At 45.0% G+C, this 20,258-nt stretch overlaps 1 protein-coding gene across 3 annotated transcripts in view; it reads right to left on the reverse strand.

Moving 5' to 3' along the window:
* Positions 1-20,258, reverse strand: part of LOC149353283 (serine/threonine-protein phosphatase 1 regulatory subunit 10-like) — a 62,339-nt gene that overhangs the window by 25,262 nt on the left and 16,819 nt on the right. For all 3 annotated transcript variants that reach the window (XM_089582454.1, XM_089582455.1, XM_089582456.1), the window contains one exon: positions 3,622-3,719. In XM_089582454.1, the coding sequence (XP_089438580.1) occupies positions 3,622-3,719 (98 nt within the window). The remainder of the gene's footprint in view (positions 1-3,621; positions 3,720-20,258) is intronic.

Raw genomic sequence — 20,258 nt, forward strand, 5'->3', positions numbered from 1 at the left:
AGCCCGATAATGAGAACACTGACCACCTACGCCGAAACGGAGCCTTGCAATAACCGATGCATAACTCAGACTAAACTAAAAAAAAAAAAAAAATCCACGCCAGAACTGGAATTGCTTCAGAAAATGCCGTTGTGCAGCTGTATGAATCTTCCGAGGATTCGTCCTGCAAACATAAGTTTGCGCCGAGACGTATAAACGCCCGGTGCATTGGTCTGTACGCCGTACGGTCGCTATTTTAAGCAACCCGTTCCAAGCGCAGTGTTTCTGTTGACTGGTCAGCACAGCGTGCTGATGAAAGCTCGGAACAAGTACGTGAAGCACCCATTTGGATCTTTGATTACTCCTCGCCCCTACATGCCTGTATATGTTCCGATGCAATGCGGATGGGCTCGGAGCAAGCAGTTGTTCATAACGTAGACCTATGCTGCTTAAAACCCACGACTGATGGCACACGACATAGCCAAGACGAAACGTGTGTGCCGTGTGGCAATAGTCCTGCTTTCAAGGAGCCCGGTTGTTCACTACGTAGGCCACATCCTTACGTCGTTGGCAAGCAATTGCATTTCGACATGAACCAGTGTCCCCCCACTTCTTGGCAAGCTTTGTGCAATTCACCGTAGGGCGCTTTCACAGCCGAAGTACGCAAGCGCCGACACACAGGATGCCGCCGCAAAGCTCAGCGTCATACACGACTGTGAATGCGCTCCAGAGTCACAGCGGAGTACACACGCGGTCAGTTAGTCCCTCGGCGGTGACTCCGTCTGAATAAGCGCATGTGGAATCCGGCGAATCAGTTAGAATACTGCTTTACACTAGTAGGGGTAGATATTAGCGTGGCAAAGCTGCGTGGACATATCCTGGATACCGAGCATGGTCAGAGTAGCAAGATAACGCAGGAGATTCAACGCTTTGCAACGTGCCCCGCTCTAGGCTTCGACCAATATCGGCGCCAATAGCACGCGAGATGTCCTGGCACAGCTTCACTAGTGATAGTCCACACTATCTCTGCTGTTTTTTTTTTCTTCAGGCGGTGCTTCAAACCTTTCGAATTTCTGCAAATGTGTCGAGTGTGCACGAATTCATCGGCACCAAAAGAAATATAGCGCGCAGGCATGTACCCAGAAAAGCAGGTAGGAGCTGCCCGAGAAACATGGGATCGGTCAGACTAACGTAAGCTGCGGGCCCCGGGGGAAAATTTCCGGCTACGTGCCTGGCCGCTCATATTCCTTTCAGCCGGATGCTCAGAGGCCACACAGCTAAGCAAGTCAGTCCTCGTTGGATGCAGGAATTGTAACATGTAAGACTCGATGAAATATGCGCACAGTACGGTCCACTGTTAAAGGGAACATGTAATCACGTGGCCTCCGCGTTGCGCGAAGCGCTGCCGCTCAGAGCCGGCGAGTATGGGAGGTACCAGGCGCACGCGCGGAAAGAGCAGCCGGGGCGCGTTTACCGCGCATTCGCATTCTGCCGTCAATTCTCGTAAGACTCTCGTGGCAGCACTTCGCAAAGCGCGGCGGCCACGCGATCGCATGTTCCCTTTAACAGTGGACTATACTGTACGTGTGGAAAGCTGTACAGGTCGCAGCCGAGTGCTAGTGGCCTACTTTTGCGGTGTCCAGCAAACCACTTGCTTAATGCAGTTGCTCGCATGCAGTATTGGGCGACGTCGCCAAAGGCATTAATGTATGTATAAGGCTATTTAAAGCCGTGCTGCCCTCAAGGGCGCTGGTCAAAGCAGAGCATGTCACCCACCAAGCTGTTCCCATTCCCAGGACTCCGCTTTCATTTGCCACCATATCCGATGGCTACAGCCGCTGGGAGTACTGTAGCTGCGATGTGAGACTGCTTCCAAAGAAACAGCCCAAAATGATACCAACGTTCATTTATTGTGCACCAGTAAAAAGTACAGATTTTTTTTTTTTTCATTACAAGAACCAAGCATGCCGTACACAACAAATCCGCCCCCGGAGGCCAATGAGCTCAACACCTGTATACATGCACTACATTTGGTACAGCCCCCTGGACTCCTTAAGGCTGATTCACACGACGGTCAGTTCGCCCGCGGCCCGCGCATCCCGTGTTCATGCGTCAGCACATTGAGAGGCGCGCTGACCAGGCCGCGGGCATGGAGGAAAAAAAACTGAGGAGGGAGCATGACGTCACGCGGCCAGCGTTCGCAAGCCGAGTGTTTTGAAGTCGTTTTCTACCTCAGTTTTTCGCTCTCCGAGCCGGTCCTTTATGTTTTGATTCCGGTATGTTTTAGTGCGCGCGTATGCGCGACCCGCGGCGCGGGCGTCTACAGCAAGGAAGTTGATCTACAGTTAGTCTGCCGCGCTAATCGGCGCATGCGTGCGCGCAGCGGGGCTAGACTTTACCGCACGCTATCACGTGGTGCGATCACGGGGGGGGGGGGGGGGGGGGGCACACTCCCTTTTTTTTTGCTATATCTTTACTTGTTAAGACTAGGCTTCAAGGTTGTCGCCGGACGCTCCCTCCTCAGTTTTTTTTCCTCCATGGCCGCGGGCCGACTGCTCGCCTCTCAATGTGATGACGCATGAACACGTAGTGCGTGGGCCGCGGGCGACCGGACCGTCGTGTGAATCGGCTTTTACCGGTTTCACTGCTCAAGCACATTACAGATGCCACCGAGTCATCGGTGTTTATAGAAATGCAAGAGACGGCTTTTCACTACTTTCAAGGGCTTTTTTCTTGACATCACCGCTATATCAGCAGATTAGGCGGGCACACAGACAGCCTCGCTACAGCTGATCCCCCGAGAAACTCCAGCTTCCACTTACCTGTATGATCTTCACAGTGACATGCTTCAGCTTCTCAGACGAGGAATATGGAGTTGCTGCCAAAGCATGAGGGCTCCGTACAAACCTCCCCCACAGTCTTCAAGCTTCGGACAGGGGGAGGTTGGCCGGCTAAGACGAGAGAAGAACCGTCTCTTCGGCCCTGATCGTTTCGCAAATGAACGGTCAAGAGCGGTTATAAGCTGAAAGCCTACGCACACGTCCCACCCGAGTCCCGGCCCACCGAATGCTCCAGGGTAACAACAAGCGCACCACACAGTCGTCCAGTCCCGCGAGAAGAGCCCCACGCGCACCGCCCCACCATGGTGGCGCCGCAGCAGCGACGAGGCAGGGGGCGATGCGTCCTGTGCGGCCCGAGCGCGGGCCCCAAGCAAGCGGCGTGTGCGCGCAGTGTCCTTACTCTTGGCTCGACCGCTACACACGCTGTCGCCGGCTGATCTGCCAGTCGCTGACGGCCTCCAGCAGGCAGGTACCTTAGGATGTCCAGAAGGGGGTCGCTAATGCTTACACAGAGAGGCATGAGAGATATGGGGGGTGGTGAGAGGGAGGGGGTAAGAGTGAGTGAGACACACAGAGGCGCCAGTCCGGCGGGACAGGCGCCACTTTCCTCCAGGGCCGGAGAGCGAGCTGGGCCCGCCCTGTCCTGGAAAAACAAAATCCGCGTTTCACAGTTGCAACAGCAGTAAAATCTCGGCCCATGGTAAACCAACCACAAACCAAAGACCAAAAGAGCAGCCAGATGTGCAGTCATTATTCAGGAGCAGCAGCCAGCGAGGATGCCAGCGCAAGCGAAGGTCCTCACCTAGACAACCTGGACACCTCGTCCGAACTGCGGATGCCCCCCTCAGGTGACAGCAGAGGAGACAGGGCCCTCAGCAGCTGCAGCGGATCAATGGGAGCCTGGAAGCAAAGCACGGCTTTTGCAATAACCTTCTGTGAAGCAGTCCGCGTCACATCAAAATCTAAGCATTTGCACCCCTGGTATACAGCACTGTTGACAGCCACTGAGAGGGTCAGCCCGCAAATACAAAAACTACCAACAGAATGCTCATTTTTTCGAATGTAATTACGCTTGAATTTAAAGTGAACTGCATGTTTTCACATGCCGTTTCTTGCCCCAGTTATATTTATACCCGTTTGACTACAGACGCGAAGCAACAGTTTCAAAATTACTTGAGAGAAAAGCAGCACAACCGTATTGTATTTGGCCTGGCTTCTACCATGGAATCATGGCACCGCCACAATATGGTGGCTAGATGTAGCCAAAGATGCTCTCCACTGTGTGCAGATTAAATTCCTTCAATAATGCCCTTTTTCACTCCTACACATTCAGCGTAAGGTAATGTTTGTTATTAGGCTCATATGAATATTAGCAATGTACTTTGTGCCATAAAACTTATTATCACTAAGATTTGCCTCGCGAAAAGTTATTTGTTATGACTGAATCCACGTTTTCGGCACAACACTAGCCAAGAAACCACATCTTTCCGCCATTTTCGCAGTGGACGAGTTGCGCGTCGCCCCGTTTGCCTTTGTATGTATCAGAAACTCTATAGCGACAATCTGATAACCTTCCGAGTGACTTGTGCAGAATTGCGACACCAGTATGGCCATAAAGCTCTGGGTTGCACTGGTACATTTTCAACAGATTCTAGTAACAATACGGCCCTGTACACCTCTTGAACGCAGAAAGAAATGCACTGTGCAAAATAGAAGCAACTTCCTCACTCACTCCCCTCCAAGGGTTGCCCACAAATGCGCTCCTGGTACCAAGCAATCAGTATGAGCAGCCAAACGTATACCAAACAAATAATGGTCACAACGGTTACCACTCAATGCGAAACAAAGCGACAGCTGTCAAGGTATTTATACTTTACGATACGTTGTGGTAGAAGCGACCTCACATTTGTATAGTTCCAGGGCACGCTTTTTAGTTTCTACAGTCGTTTTTCGTCCAGGTCTCCACTCCAGTCTGCCGTACTAGAAGTGCACTGCCGCTGATGATCCTCTCCTCGGGTAGCGCGTTTCGCAGCAGTTGCCACAGACTGTGCTACATTCCTCCGTTCTCGCCACACCCTTGCTCCTTTTTCCACGGTATGAACGGTCCGGATGGTTACCGTGGTACCCCCCTACACTCTCACCAAACCCTCCTTCCATGGAAACTACTCTCTGCTTGGTTCCCACGGCAACCATGTACCGGTTGTGCGTTCCCAAGCTCTCGCCATACCCTCCTCCTCCTATGGTAATCATCCTCCATTTAGAGAATTCCCCGCCTGTGCTACACCTTCCTCCTTCTGCGGTAACCCTCCTCGTACTTCCAGGGTAAACACCCTCTGGGTGATTTCTGTGGCAAGCACCGACCGGTTGCACCTTCTTACGCTCTTGCCATACCCTCCTCCTTCCACGGTAACCACTCTCCTGATGATTCCTGTGGTAGCAACCGACCGGTTATGTATTTCTCCGCTCACGTCGTACCTTCCTCCTTGCACGGGTTACCACTCTCCGAGTGGGTCCCATGACAACGCACCCACCGGTTATGCAGACGACAACGACAGACTACTACGCTGCAAAACCCAGGAACGGGCGCTTAACAGCTGTCGCTGTAAAAAAAAAAAAAACATTGGAATGCCACCTTTCCCTTTCTGACTGAAGCATGCACAGTCACCCAGGTGTCGCCACCATCAGTGCGTAATATCACATCCACAAAAAGCCTACAGGTACACAGGACAGGACAAAAAAGAAAGGAGTCGCTTTTCTTTATTTTTTCTTCAGAGGCTTTGCAGTACAAGGCCGCACCGGATATCCAACTGAGATGCAATTTACGCTCCAAACCTAACAGACGCTCTTGAACACGCTGTCAGGCACTTACAACAAAACACTTATGCCGCGATATGTATGTGCAGCGGCACAAGCCTGACCAAAAAACCCCAAGGTATTTTGACAGACTGGAATGCCCACGGCAGCACTTCGTAGTGGCGTTCTGTTACCAGGTCGGAGGTGGCTGCAAGGATTATCTCAGCGCCCCCGGCAGTGCCAATAAGCGGCCTTTGAGGAAAGGTCTTCGGAGTGCACACGCGGAAAATCACGCACAACAACGCCTTTATGTGGCTCAGGTTGCGCGCATTCTGCAAAAGCCCTGCATTTACGCACTCCTAGCCACCACTGCATGGCACTTACATCCAATAAATCAAAGGGTGCAACTTTTTAAATAAGATAAAAATGTCCCCCCCCCCCCCAAATATACCACAGGGCAAAAGCAATCGCCAAGGCCCCGTTACCATAGGCGAGCTGATATGCGATCCTATGTGAATTAAGCCAAACCATACTAACGGCAAAGTATGCCAAAAGGCTGCTGCCACCGTACGAAGACTGCATAGCCTCTACACTCAAGTATCCAGTTGCTACACAATTCTCTCGGCAAAGCATCCCTCTATGAGTGAATGATTAGCTACTTCTGTTCCTCATCGTGGAATGAATGCTGCTCCCACTGCTTACTGGATCCCAATGTTATGCTGCTTATTGGTGCCTTCCATAACCTTTGAGAAAAACACCAGGGCCCAACTGCCGCACAGAACACCTTCATTAAGGCTCCAGTGTCACGAGACGTGCACTGCAGCATGCTTCACTTTGTGTGAATTTTCAGTTTCTTTATTTGGGAGTCCCCGACCCAAAATACCTGTCTTTCGCCTGTGCCCCTCTTCATTCACACGCCGAAAAGCTGCATGCAACAGCGCACCCGATGCAGCAGCGCACCCGCGGTAGCGTCGTCAGAGCGAGTTAACAGCAGACTATGGCTCAGGTAACTATCTCAATGATAGTACAAGACACTATCGAAACAGACCGATATTGAAATGACAGATGTGAACGATCAAACGAATCAACAAGCGCACTGGGTGATCTCTAGCCAGCTCCAGGAACAGTGCGGCGCTTGTCCATGCAAAAACAGCTCGCTTCACTTAGCTTGCGATGTGTCGTGCTAACCAAAAGCGAAAGGCGCATCAGGCTTTTCCTGTCTCATTTCTACCACATCACACAATTTTGCAATAAAAATAGACTATTTATTGAGCAAACCCACGACAGATCACATGGAGCATTACAGTTGGACATCGATTACGGCCGATACAAAGCCTGAACGGGTGCAAAATCCTGCCGTTACGGAAACATACGTGTGAGGAAGCTGGACTTTTACTATTAACGTGTCGAACTACTCATTCCATATCCTCATGAGTTTGTTTGAACCCTCACAGTTTTATTACCCCAAAACGTCAGCCAGCGTTTTAATGTGACAGCATTAAGGCCCCCTTTCGCCAAGGTTGCGGTGGTGAGGCATCCGTGTGAAGCCACACCAGTGCCGCTAGCGGGACGGAACTCAACTAGCACTCAAACTGGAGTTCTGCCAGAGGAGTGTAAGGAGGCATGGAGGGGACAGCGAATCGGTTTGGTTGGTTGCATTAGGCCATCGCTGTTGCACATTGGCTCAACACCTCGTATTTTGAGCTGAGCTCAGTCATATTCGATCTAGCATTTGCAATGAATGCTCCTGATCTCTTGACTAGGGAATACACTGCGACAGCCTGGTGTGCCGAATTACGATGGCTGAGACGCCAGCGGGAAAAGCAAGACGCCAGGACTCAGTGGTGTCAGCAGCTGGCTTGGAAACAATGGATAAAAAGCTCAAACGGAGGCGAGACGGCCGATGCCCTGCTGTCCAGCTTAGTCACATCACACTGTATGATCGCCTGTCAATTTTTAACCTGGGTAAAAATTTAACCTCAGATTTTTCTTCGTGCGAACGGCCTTTGGTAGCCAGCTGGCCCATTTCTTAGTCACAAATATTTTCCTATGCACTCAACGTTGGAAGCTTTGATGAATTCACAAATGAGAACGCAAAAGACAACATCATGCAACAAAGCATGGTGCTCCAAACACACGACACACAGCCATGTCAACTGCGACAACACTAAGCACAAAACTGTCCAACAGCAGACCACTCTTTCTCAAATCAGACTTTTTTTCACAAACTAGTTAGTTCATAACCTTTCAAAAATATGTGCTTAACTTATGTAGACAAAGAAAGGACTGACCCATCCCATCCTTAATTCCCTTTGTCAATGTCAATTAAGCGTACACTCATTTTTGCTGCTAGCTGCAGGGTTAGCAAAACTGATGCTCATCATGAACAAGCCATCGCTGATACAGCGATGGTCATGAAACCAATATTTAAGCCCAAATAAGCACTTGTTACATGAAGTCAAAACTGCAAGTCTCCAAACGTAGGCGTTACCTTGCACGAATCAGAAAAAAATGCTATAAAGGGCTATAGAAAGGATCAGGCAGGCCTTCGCAAACCAACATTCACAGAAACGGTTCCCACTCGCTGTTCCACCCAGCAAACTTTCCCCGGGTGAAGCTACATGTACGCTACCCTCTTCCGTGAACTAAGTTCGTATGTGCAGAGAGATCCACATATTTGTTGAGGAGTTTGATTTTTTTTCAGCCTGCCGGGGCCGATATAACTTTCCGAGGCACAAGATATAAACCACAATCCATGCGAATGTGCATGCACAAAAAGCTAGCGTTTTCAAGCCTAAGGAAACTGACTGCTTAGCCATACAACATAACTGCACCAAGACACATAGGTAGATGAAGTCACCTACAATGGTAATGCAGCATGCAGCGCTCCACAGCTAATCACTGCCAAGAATGCACATACCCATTTTGAAACAGACACGGGAGCTAGAAACAGGTGAAGCCAAGTGACAGTGAAGACATGCCCTTTCAAAACTACTACAACCCCTCTTACAATCACTTGGTGCAACATTTACATGTGGCCATGCGTCCTACTGTTTCCACCCTCAGTGGGACCACAAAATGTGATAAGTATTTTCCAAATTATACCCTTGTCACACTAGCAAATCTAATGTCATTCTAATCGACTGCTACATGGGAACATGTAATGTCATTAGGTTCGAATGACATTCGCCATCAAATGAGTTAGGGGAACTCATTCGCATTCGATCTCGAACCGAATGCGTACTCTGGACACCAGATACACAGCAGAAAGAAGCGACGCGAAAAAATAATGTGCACACTGCCAAACTTAGAAAGTGTATTTATTTAGTTCTGGTAAAAAAAAAGCTAATGCTGGTGTGAATCTGTTCACACTAGAAGCTGTCGTGGATAGCAATTACTCTCAGTCTCAGCAGCAACCAGCAGCAGCCGCCGAGTGTGAAGGAGCGTCTTTCCCGCGACCGTTGGTCATTTTGGGTTGTGTGTTTCTTACTGGTTGGCGTGTCATTTTTCTTTAGCTCGAAAGTACTAAAAGACGTAACTGAGCAGTTCACCTTTTGGAAGTCATTTCCATGCTCCGCGCGCCGCCATGTCAGCCATTTTGTTTGTTTACATTTATCGGATTTGTGGTGGCTTTGTACTTGGCTTGGCTTTTGATGGCTAAAGTGATGCAGAATGGCCGGAAATAATATTTTAAGCTTATAATACTGCACACAAATGTTCTCACCAGCTTTTGAAACATTTATTTTTTTTTTTCACTGACAGTCAATGCCATCATTTTCGAATGACAATATTTTTTTCCGTGTAGCACCGAAATAGACCAATGACATTCGATGCATCGAATGCCATTAGGTTCGAATGACATTAAATTTGCTAGTGTGACAGGGGTATTAATTTGCTTGGGTACTACTTAAAGCGACCGAACACTGAAATTTCAAGCACCCCCCATTTTTTTTTTTGGTGCAACAGAAAGCTTGCTGTCTGAGGTGCTCTATTCCACAACAGTTTTGTTACAAGCACCATGGAAAGTCTCTATCAGTACATGCGTCCATTTTTGTGCATCCCGATATTGCAAACCATGATCAGCGAGCACGAAGGCAACTGCACGTCGGCAAAAGTGATGTATGAAAAACTAATATAAATCTCACCCACAAGACAGTAATAAGACATGTTTAGTATATAGTAGAGTTCATTTCAGTACCCAAAGCTGCTAAGACACAGTGATGTATGCCTTGTCGACGGAAGTTTTAGCGAACTGTGGCTGCCCTGTCATTCAAGAAATGTAAAGCACTGTGGCGCCATCTAGTGAAAAAAGCTAAAAGCACAACATGGGCGATGCAAAGTGAGCATGAAGGGCACACTGGAAAGAGCATAAGCTATAATAAAACACTGGAAACACTCCTAAAAAAAAAAACACATTGCACTCAAACAAAATCTGCTATTTTACTGCAACGTGGTGCAGTGGGATACACTTAATAGTGGCAGGGTTTCATCGCAACATTGAACTTCAGTTTGTTTTATGCATTTTCAATGCAAAATTGAAATTATAACCTCTTGTTTCTCCGAAACTGAAGTGCTCAATTTTTACAATATGAGGCATGATTTTTGCATTTCACCACAATTTCATGACAAGTTTTGGTGAGTAGTCGGTCGTTTTAAGGGACATGATATGTACAGACACCACTGCAATGCCCGACAAACCATCTAGCATGAGTCATAGGAAGCATACAACTGCACGCTTATTTCTCCGAACTCTCTCACAGTCACTTACGGCACATGGATTATTTAAACTGCTAAGGGAATGCAAAGATAAAGCTGCAGCGTCATCACAGTACCACATCAGTGACCAGATGGTCCTCCCATGAATTAAAGCTAATGTGGACTACCACAAAACTTCACTCTGAATGTGGGGTGCTAGAAGCTTGCACTGGCAATACAAAAGCCCCAACAAGACGGCTGCGCAACAGGTCTTCAAGTCCCCTAAGGGTACTACCCCTTTGACACTGTCTAGCAAGTGGCCACTGCCTTCTCTTCACGGCGAAAAAGTTAATTTACAGCTTAAATCTGTCTGCAGTATAGAATGCTTTTAAATTCTAGAGATAAACTACAGCTATAGACACTAAATAAAAAGTGCAAGCAGCCACTATATATGCAAGGCTGTCTTAGTTTCCCAAATTAAATAGACTGGCTACCCTTTACATTCCACACATTCAGCATCAAGCAACACCCTATAGGACACTCGTGAAACAAGACCTCACCCATGACAGCCTAAAGGTGCACTAAGGAGGATTCTGGCTGAAAGGCACTCCATGCATTGGGTGACTACTCCTACCCTCTGAGGTCAGTTAAAAAAAAAGGCAGGAGCCGGGACGTTTAATCCGATTTAATAGGAGAACTGGCTGCAGAGGACAATAATTAAAAGTTCCCAAGAATGCTTAGAGCGCACAGATCGAGTTCCCGTGGTAAAAGGCAGGCTCAGAATCCTCTTTGGCGCACATTTAAAATCCTTAATATCGCCCACCTTACAAAGACACTGAGGACAACGCCATCTGATCTCGGTCAAAATCGATTGTTTGGCACTTTATGAATCTCCTGACATTTGTTTGCAAGCAAAAGATGAATTTACCACTGAAAAACTTGGGAGCTGTAACGAACAATTTTTTAACATTTTTTTTTATAGATTCAATTCTCTCATGACAGACTCCGTGATCACCTATTGGAAGTGGATGGTGGTGTGGGCTAGCCTCAAAGATCCGTAAACGACAACAACACCACCACCAACAAAGCCGCACTGATGTGTCTGCAGTTTGCAAGAATTGTGAGCAGAGGTGATCGAGTATTTCAGTTTCTGATCATTTTTTTACCTTATAATTTGTTTTCAGATAAGTAGGCTCTGCCATTACAATGTGGTAATCCCCTTCAATTTGACCTTAGTATCACTTTATTCTCTCAGCGCTACCACTGCAACAACATGCAGTGGCATGAAGTTTGTTTCTTTGTTGACTAAACTGTACTTTCCTGAGGTGTTCTATAATCCTTGACCAGTTCATTGTGATAAGGTTTGACTAGATGGCAAGCCCACTATACCACCACCATTCCAGGCAAATGGGTATGACAATGCACCCAAAACTAATTTGCATCAGTCCTATGTCTTAACATTTCATTGACCCTTGCAATGTGCCACCTAAACATTTACACATCTGATTTTCATAAAAAGGTATCCTGTAGTATTCTGTGGGGGGGAAAAAAAAAGGAAAGAGAAAGAGCCCCACTTCTGTCATGTCTGTTCATCATATGCATATGCCAGGTCACTAAAGAATGGGGGAGGGGGAATGATTACTCTGAGCCTAAAGCACATATCCTCAGCTTTATGCCTGCATCTTTTCCAGCATATCTTCAACTGACAATATGACTTGCAGCCCAGCAAATCACATGTACATAAAACACAGGGAACTGGTATGTTTCACTCAAGCCAGTGGAACTGAGGGAAAGATTAACCGGGGCAGGTGGGAGCAACAACACTAGCCCGTTCACTCTGCTGAAACGGGACACATTTCTAGAGGGGGAGAGAGAGTGAAAGAAAAAAGAAAAGCTACGCTCCAAGGCACAGGCCAGGCAGTTGTAAAGCTGGCAATGTGCCACTGAGGTACAGTCTACAATTTAGGGGTGCTGCTTCTTCACAGGAGTACCACTCCACGAAAGCAATTCCACATGAATTCAATGTAACACTATGGGATCCTTACACAACAGATCCCTCATTCAGATAAAAACAGCTGTTCAGTGCACAATCTATCAAGAGCTTGTCCAACACTAGCAACCTAAACATATAGCAGAAAATATAAGACTACAAAATGGTCATTAACTCATGATCTGGTTACAGTAAAACAAGTTCTGACAGTGCATGACTTGTTCACTGCGAGCTGTGCTAATGTAACTGAGTGTGCATCCTTGCAAAAATGACCAAAGAACTTGGCAGAACGTGTTTTTCTGGAAACAATATCAGTTACAGGAAAAAAGGTGCACACCAGTATAACCGAAAGTTTCTGTTGGATTTCCTTCCCATGTGAAATTGCACACAAGGGGCTCCAAACAAAACATAGCTGCTAACATATATGAGCCCTAATCCCCTAACAAAGCTATTCATCTCTAAACTATGCACAATATCGATTTTACTCCTCATTTCATACAAGCCCGAACAGAGTGTGGTCAGTTCACTTTCTTCATATTGAAGTTCCTGTTGACAAGCGGTTATGTCAATGGAGAGCCGCAACTGTGCGCCAACATCTCAATGCATCCAAGGAGCATATGCTTCACTGTGTAGCATCCAATCAAAAGGTACTATCAAGCAAATTTTTACATTTCATCGCTGATATGCACACATCTCTAGAAGTTACTTCCAACTAATTTCAACTAAACAGAGAAAGTGGCCCAAAATAAAAATACTTCTGCTTGCAATAGGCAGCTGTTACCAATTTGTTTCAGTTCCATTTCCACAACATGCAGAGGCATCCAAACACCTGTCTAGAGTGCTCGGATGATGCACCGAGGAGAACACTTGTGCCATTTACGAGCGGCCGAGGGCTTGCAACGTGACCTTACCAAGCATACAGATTCCCATGGACTATGTTTAACTCCTCATGTTGTTAAAAGCTGTTTCAGGCCCGCCAAGCAGTGGCGATTGCCATAAATACAGAACAAAGCGCACTGTTTGAGTACTCTAGACAGGTGTATGGACGATTGCACCAGCCTCTCTAACTAAGATCCCATCAGATGGGTCATCCTGGCAATGTAGAAATAAAAATTTCACACCAATTCAAGGTCTAATATGCACATTTTATAGGTCTTACCTACATACACTATGTTACATATAACATAATAAAATTTTAATCATTTTTGCAAGACAAGTAAATTGCTGAAGTCCTCAACCCATTCCAAACCAATTTTGAATAAACCATTGAAATTGTTCAGGGCTGCTTTCTGCAGAATGGAAGTGGTCATTTTCCTTTCTCACTTTGGTTTGCAATCAGACTGAGCTTAAGCCTGCTTTGTCTTGTGCAATAAAAATAAAGCCCTTGAATTTACCCTCCTTACTAATCATACGGTTGTCCCGCTTGAGTCGCACTGTTTACATGTAATGCCAATGCAAGTAAGATACTGAAAGATTATAAATAGCACAAACAAATATAATACAAAGCTTTAGCAAAGTGGTGTGCATCATCTTTCATAAAAGCAACTCTCATTTTGAATTTTCTGCAACTGAAGATTCCTACTGAACTCCGAATAGCAATCTATAAACTTAAGAACTATGCAAAGGACGGAAAAAAAAAAAAGGAGAAGCACATGGGACGAGCACCCATCCTTTGCGCAGTTTTTAAGTTATAGAATGTCATACCAACTAGCCCCCCTCCCATTCTCTCCCCAACAGCAAGATTTGTGCAAAAGTGTAGACATGCCAAATATAAGGTGAAAAAAGAGAATGCACATTCAGTTATGGAACACTGTATCATGTCTGCTAAAGGAGTGGCATGCATGGCATGCACGGTATTCTTAATCTGAGAGTGTTTAGCACTAAAGGATTCCACTAAGGTAAAATACAATAGTTCTGAGGCTGTTTGCAATGAAACATGAAAGCTATCTGATTTAATGAAGTCTACATGCATTGCAAACTAGATATTAGGGTTGTACCAAAAGTAACACAAAAGTTAACAGAACATTTTTGTTACACGATATACATTGTTCAAATTCTATTTGGCTGTAGAGTAAGTCTTCTATAATAACCATTAGATTTTTTGCAGGTAACTAACGGATCCTTTTCACTGCATGTAGCTACTGAATTCCAAGGAGAAGCAACGGGTTGTCATGAAGTTTTTGAAGAAGGAAGGCTGTAGGCTGTCCGACATCCCCGGAAGGCTACTGAACGTTTATGGAGATGACACCGCTGACAACAGGAGTGTACTTAGGTGGATTCAAGAAGTTTAAAAGACTGAGTACCAGTGCTGAAGACAAACCATGCAGCGAGAAAACATCAACTGCAACCACTGGCACGAATCGTCAGCTAGTAGAATTGACGCTGGCCCAAATGTATCGCTTCTGATGGAGACTACATTTAGTAGTACCTTTGTGTAGAAAAAAAAAAAAAAAAGAGTTGCTCTACAAGCAAGTAGAATGTGAACAACATATACCAATAAATAAACCCTCTTACTCTACTCTGGAGAACGGCCCATAGCTGCAGGCTGCAGAAGATTTTAACACGTGAAAGAGAACTTTTCAACATATAATAGATTTCTGTAACTCCCCATAACATGCATCTAATTTTGAGCAATAAGAAAACTCATTACTTTATGAAGTGATTGCACAACAAAAACCAAGCCTGTCAGCATGAACGCTTAACAGATCTACTTTGTTTCTGACCAGCTACAAAAGCATTTCATATTCTCAGAGATGAATTTGTGGTCTATCAATGTTATAGGCACTCTAGTGATGAACCACATCAAACCATTCCCCTCAAAGCCTTTCACAACTTTTGATATTTTGTTCAAACAGCTTCCTGTTACAAACATTTTTCATACTCCCACGCCTTTTGGTATTTTTCAGTGCTGGGTACAGACACTTTCACAGCAAAATGTCCACACACCTGTCTAGAGCGCTCGAACGGAGTGCTTGGTTACAGATTTGTGACAATCACTGTTGCTTGGTAGGACCAATATACGTTTTAGAGACATGAGAAGTTGAGCACAAACCATGGGAATGTGCACGCACGATAAGATGCAGCTCCAAACCCCAGGCCACTTGTAAATGATGACAAAGTACTCCCTGGTGCAGTGTTCCAGTGCTCTAGACAAGTGCTGAATGAGTGGCTCATATAACTGACTTTTTCAGCGCGAAAACACTACTTCACTAGCACAGATGAAACCCCCCCCCCATGAAGCCCCGATCTTTGACTGAGCATCAGCGGCGGAGGCCTTGTGCAGCTGCTCCGTCAATGCGCAGAATTGGCACGCCCCTACAGTGTTCCTACTCAGTTTAAACATGTTAAGACCTCACCATTTTTCTTCTCTTTTCCCTTTCGCAAGGAAGTGGTGAAGTAAAAGGAGACTTAAGCAAAATGATGAACTATGTTCAGACAAAATTTCAGGGAGCTGAACTCTAAAATATATGTTCCAGCAGCTCTAGGGTATCAGTGTTTCAGTTGAGAAAATATCAATCCAATATGTGCTCTTCCACATCTGATTCCAGAAGAGCAACATAACAGGGAAGGCTAAAACATGACTGTTTCGAGGGGTTACGGCGGTGTCTTATCATGGCTTCGAATACTCAGTGAGGGACATTTTTTCTGCCTTTTCTGACTTTACTGAAACTTCCACTGTATGTTCTCCGCAGTTTTCTGTTCCTTAGGGCCAAATTTTGCTGTGGGGCAGCATTTTGTCATTGCACAAATAAATTTTAAAAATTTCCATTGTTTGGAGAGGTTATGGCGGTGTCTTATCATGGCTTCGAATACTCACTGAGGGGCAACTCTGGCATTTTTTCTGCCTTTTCTGAAACTTCCACTGTACGTTCTCCCAACTTCTGCTCTTTAGTACCAAATTTTGCTGTGGGGCAGCATTTTGTCATTGTGCAAACAAATTTAAAAAATTTCCATTTCGTGGCCTCAATTGCGGAGATTTATCTGCGTGACCACTGGACATATGGTCGTCGATACTCGTTCCAAGTTTGCTGAAGGACAACGTTTCAAGCTGGCTTTCGGTCATTTCAAACAAATAATGACCACAGCTCTCTCTTATAATTGCTAGTTTGGCCAACCAATGCCCACATGATAGGTTTTGTGACAGTATCTGCAATGTCACAGGACGCCATTGTTTGGTTGAAACCCAGTTTCGGTTTCTTGATTTTTGCTTTTTAAATACTGCTACTTGGTATTTTTTTTTTTGTACTGGAGTGAGGAGACTAAAGAATGTGATGCGATTATCAACTCAAAATGTTCAAAAATGCACCCCCCCCCCCCCCCCCCCCCCGGAGTTGGCTGTTCCAAGTCTGCAACACTGCCATAGAGCTTAAGAATGCAAACTACAACGAACAGAATTTCTCGGTTTCATAACTGGCACACAGCACTAAACTACCTATAAAAGTGGAAACCGACAATCAATTTTTTTTCTTTGCATTTTTGGGACTGGCTACTCTGAGAACAGCTGCACACACATTGTGAATGCCTGCACAAGCAGCTACCACAAATATTAAACATCCTGCTGCATACTTTGTGTGAAATGGCGAGTACTGAAGCCGATCCCACATTTGTCTATCAAATAAATTTACTACGACAGTTGTCAATGCTTTATTTGTTCTCATTCCCCGCTTGGATTAAATGGTTAAGGTCTGCAGTATCTCAAGCCCCAATGTGGCACCAAGCAACGTTGTTTATTTATTTGTAACACAATGAGACACAACCAATTTATCTCAAGCCATTCCCAACTTCAACAAAGACAAATCTAAGGAGACCTACTGCCATGCGGCAATCAATTTGATCCAACATCTATGCCTACAGAAAGCAGCCAAACATATGCAAGCATAATACGAACCAAACCACAGGTAAACAAATGTACAATGCAAGCCACTAAAAGTGAAATAAAGATTACCTATTTCCGTCTCCCCCAAACTCTTAGACAAATGGAACATGCATGTTCAGCTAAGACAACTAAAGGTCAGAAAAAAGGTAGGCTTACGACCAGAATGAAAAAACAAGTAATGATGCATTCAACCTGAAAACAACACCGCCAGCCCCTGAACGACAACACTATCTGAAGTTAAATCTAAGCCAAGCAAGAAAAGAAAAGCTTGAGTGGAACAACTTAAGAAGGTGTAACCAGCCAGCAACAGTAGCCACAAAAGTTGTCAATCAAAAAAGGACATTATCATACAGGCTACACAATAATCCACCTTTTGTGATGTAATGGCCCCTTGGTTCCACATCTCGAAAAGTAGGCTATAGGCAGCACTTCAAAAAAAAGCATATATAGTCATTTAAAACAATGCCAGAGAAAAAAAAAGTTGTAGCTGCTTAAGAAAAAAAAAGCGCCTCCCAACCCACAAACCCCTCCAATGTGATTTGAAAAAATCCTATTTACAAGTTTTATGTGAACCAACACTGAATTCAATGTCGCAGATAGAAGCTAGACCTGCCTGAAAGCTACTGCCAACTACTGCAGTGAGAAGAAAATAGTAATTTGAAAGTTAGTCTTGCTCACAAATCTCACTACTATAACATGCACCACAGAAATACAACAATTTATACAACCTATCGCAATATACTGTCAGTTTCTGATCTATGGTTTTGATGTGCATGTGGTCTTGCTAGAAATGTTCAGCAGAATATGGTTTAGCGTGCATTAAATTTCAGGAAAACATTTTATCAGGCAAATAGATCTGCCGTACGCAGCACCTTCATGCACCTAGGAGAATTTATCTATATGCAGCTCGATGAATACTGCACACGCTATTAGGTATGTTGTAGAAGAGGGTTCCCGATTAATTTCGACCACCAGCGGCTTCCTAACCTGCACCAAGATCTCAGTATGGGAACATGTTTGCTTGCTCGACAATTTCTCAATTTTATGGAATACAGGAGCCGAGAAAGCCTTCAAACATTCAGCTACACGAATTTGTGAACTTACATTTACACGGAAAAAAATATCCCCCCAAACTGCTTTCGTTTTTATGGCACGACTACACAGTGAAAACATTTTTTAGGTAGGAATACGGCTGAAATTACACAAAACAAACCCACGAAACTCGCACGATTACAACCCAGAAAATGCACCTAGGTACTGCACTCACTGTCCTGCAATGTAGTGACAATTTGCCCAAACAGGCAATTTAGCAAAGGCGAAAAAAAAAAAGAGGAAAATTAGGAAAAACTAATTTTCACATGGGGGCAATTTCATCCTAATCTCATACATTCGAAAAAAGCTTCAAAAGTTGACCCACTGCAGTGGCAATGGTGTGTAGATACTGGGCAAAAAAAAAAAAAAAAAATGGATCAAGTCCCGACTGCAGCAGCTGCATTTAAATGGTACTGCAATGCAAATGCACATTAAAGAGCTCCACATGGTCAAAACTGATCTGGATCTCCACATTCTGCCAAATGCATCTGGCTAAATTCATGCAAGTCATCAACAGTTTTAGCTCCACTTTATGTACACTGGTACCAAATGTGTATACCAGCTGAACTGAAGGACACGAGCTTGTATTTTGTACCAAGTGAGCATAGGGCAGTGATTTCACTAGTCATATGAAAAGAGAACAGCGTAGCTCCAGCACATGGAAATAATTTTTTTGCTTTGAAATGCGCTTGAAAGATTTCAAGTTTCATATTCTTAAAACTTGCCATCGCGTGCACATCACTATACTCTGCTGCAGTGCTCATATTTGAAAGAGTGAAAACTTATGCTCCCAACGGCATCCATTCCCCTTTCCCACACTGCAGGCGCACCTCAGTGCCCTTTAATTTGTTTTTTGTTTTCTTCTCTCAGATGAGCATGAGTGAAGCAGGTTCTTGACAGTTGGGGTATTGGGACTGCACGAATAATCCGAAAGGGGCTGTTTTGTTAAAAAAAATTGCAACTGTAGCTCCACAACCCCTTCAGGGCCAGCGAATGGTCCAAGAATAAATAACACACTACATTAAGGCCTTGCTGCTTTCCTCCTCCAGAGATGGCAACGCTTATCCTGTCTAAGTGATGTGCAGCAGATCAGATAACAAAAATGACCTAAATGAGTGAAATGGCTTAAAATTCCATCCACTATCAATGCCTTACTAAAAATGAGTTGCAAACATGCGTTAGACTTGCCATAATTTATGAATGTATGCTGAATTTCACCATCAACATTTAGAGACGTGCCTAATTACTCACTTCATAGTACCAGACTTTCCTAGCTTACTGGTCCGCTGAATTTCCTAATGACTCTACAAAGGGTCTGGCAGCCAGTTTTAAGGACAATTTCCTTCTTACAACGTAAAGCTTGGCATTCAGAGCACCCAACCCCAAAGCCAGAAACAATGTAAGGCAAGCCTGATGATAGACACTGGCAAAATTGAGGACACAAAAACAAATGTAGTGCCAGCTGCAAGGAAGTTAATCACGCATTAAACAATGCGATCGTAGGCTCACCCCATGCCTTGTTCACTGTTGCACAATTACTGCCTTATACATGCTTGTACGCTCTATTAACCCTTTCAGGCGCTTTGTACACAATTGCGTAAACGGCAAACTTGCAGCTTTTTCTGAGAAAATGGAGCACTTAACAGCGATTTCATTATTTCAGTCAAATTGAGCACCCTTGTTGCAAATAAGTTGTTTTTTGGTACCATGTAGCGAACGCAGTAAGTAATATTTCACATAAGAGTGAGCTAGGTAGCACTTTGTCCACTGGTTTTGTGCAGACAGGTTTTGCTGCAAGACAAAACATGGATGATCTTTGCTCAATTTCGAGCGTAATGTGCATCTTCGAAACACAAAGTGATTCCACGATCCATAGGGTGTTTACCTGACACACAAGAACATTTTGATGGTACGATTTCTAACAAATCTGACACTCTGCACGGAATTCTCCACATCGTTGTTAGAACTGACCTGCTGGTCTTTCACACTCGAA

Source organism: Amblyomma mixtum, chromosome 3 (genome assembly GCF_055824585.1).
Source record: "Amblyomma mixtum isolate Tamu chromosome 3, ASM5582458v1, whole genome shotgun sequence".
Classification (NCBI taxonomy): domain Eukaryota; kingdom Metazoa; phylum Arthropoda; class Arachnida; order Ixodida; family Ixodidae; genus Amblyomma; species Amblyomma mixtum.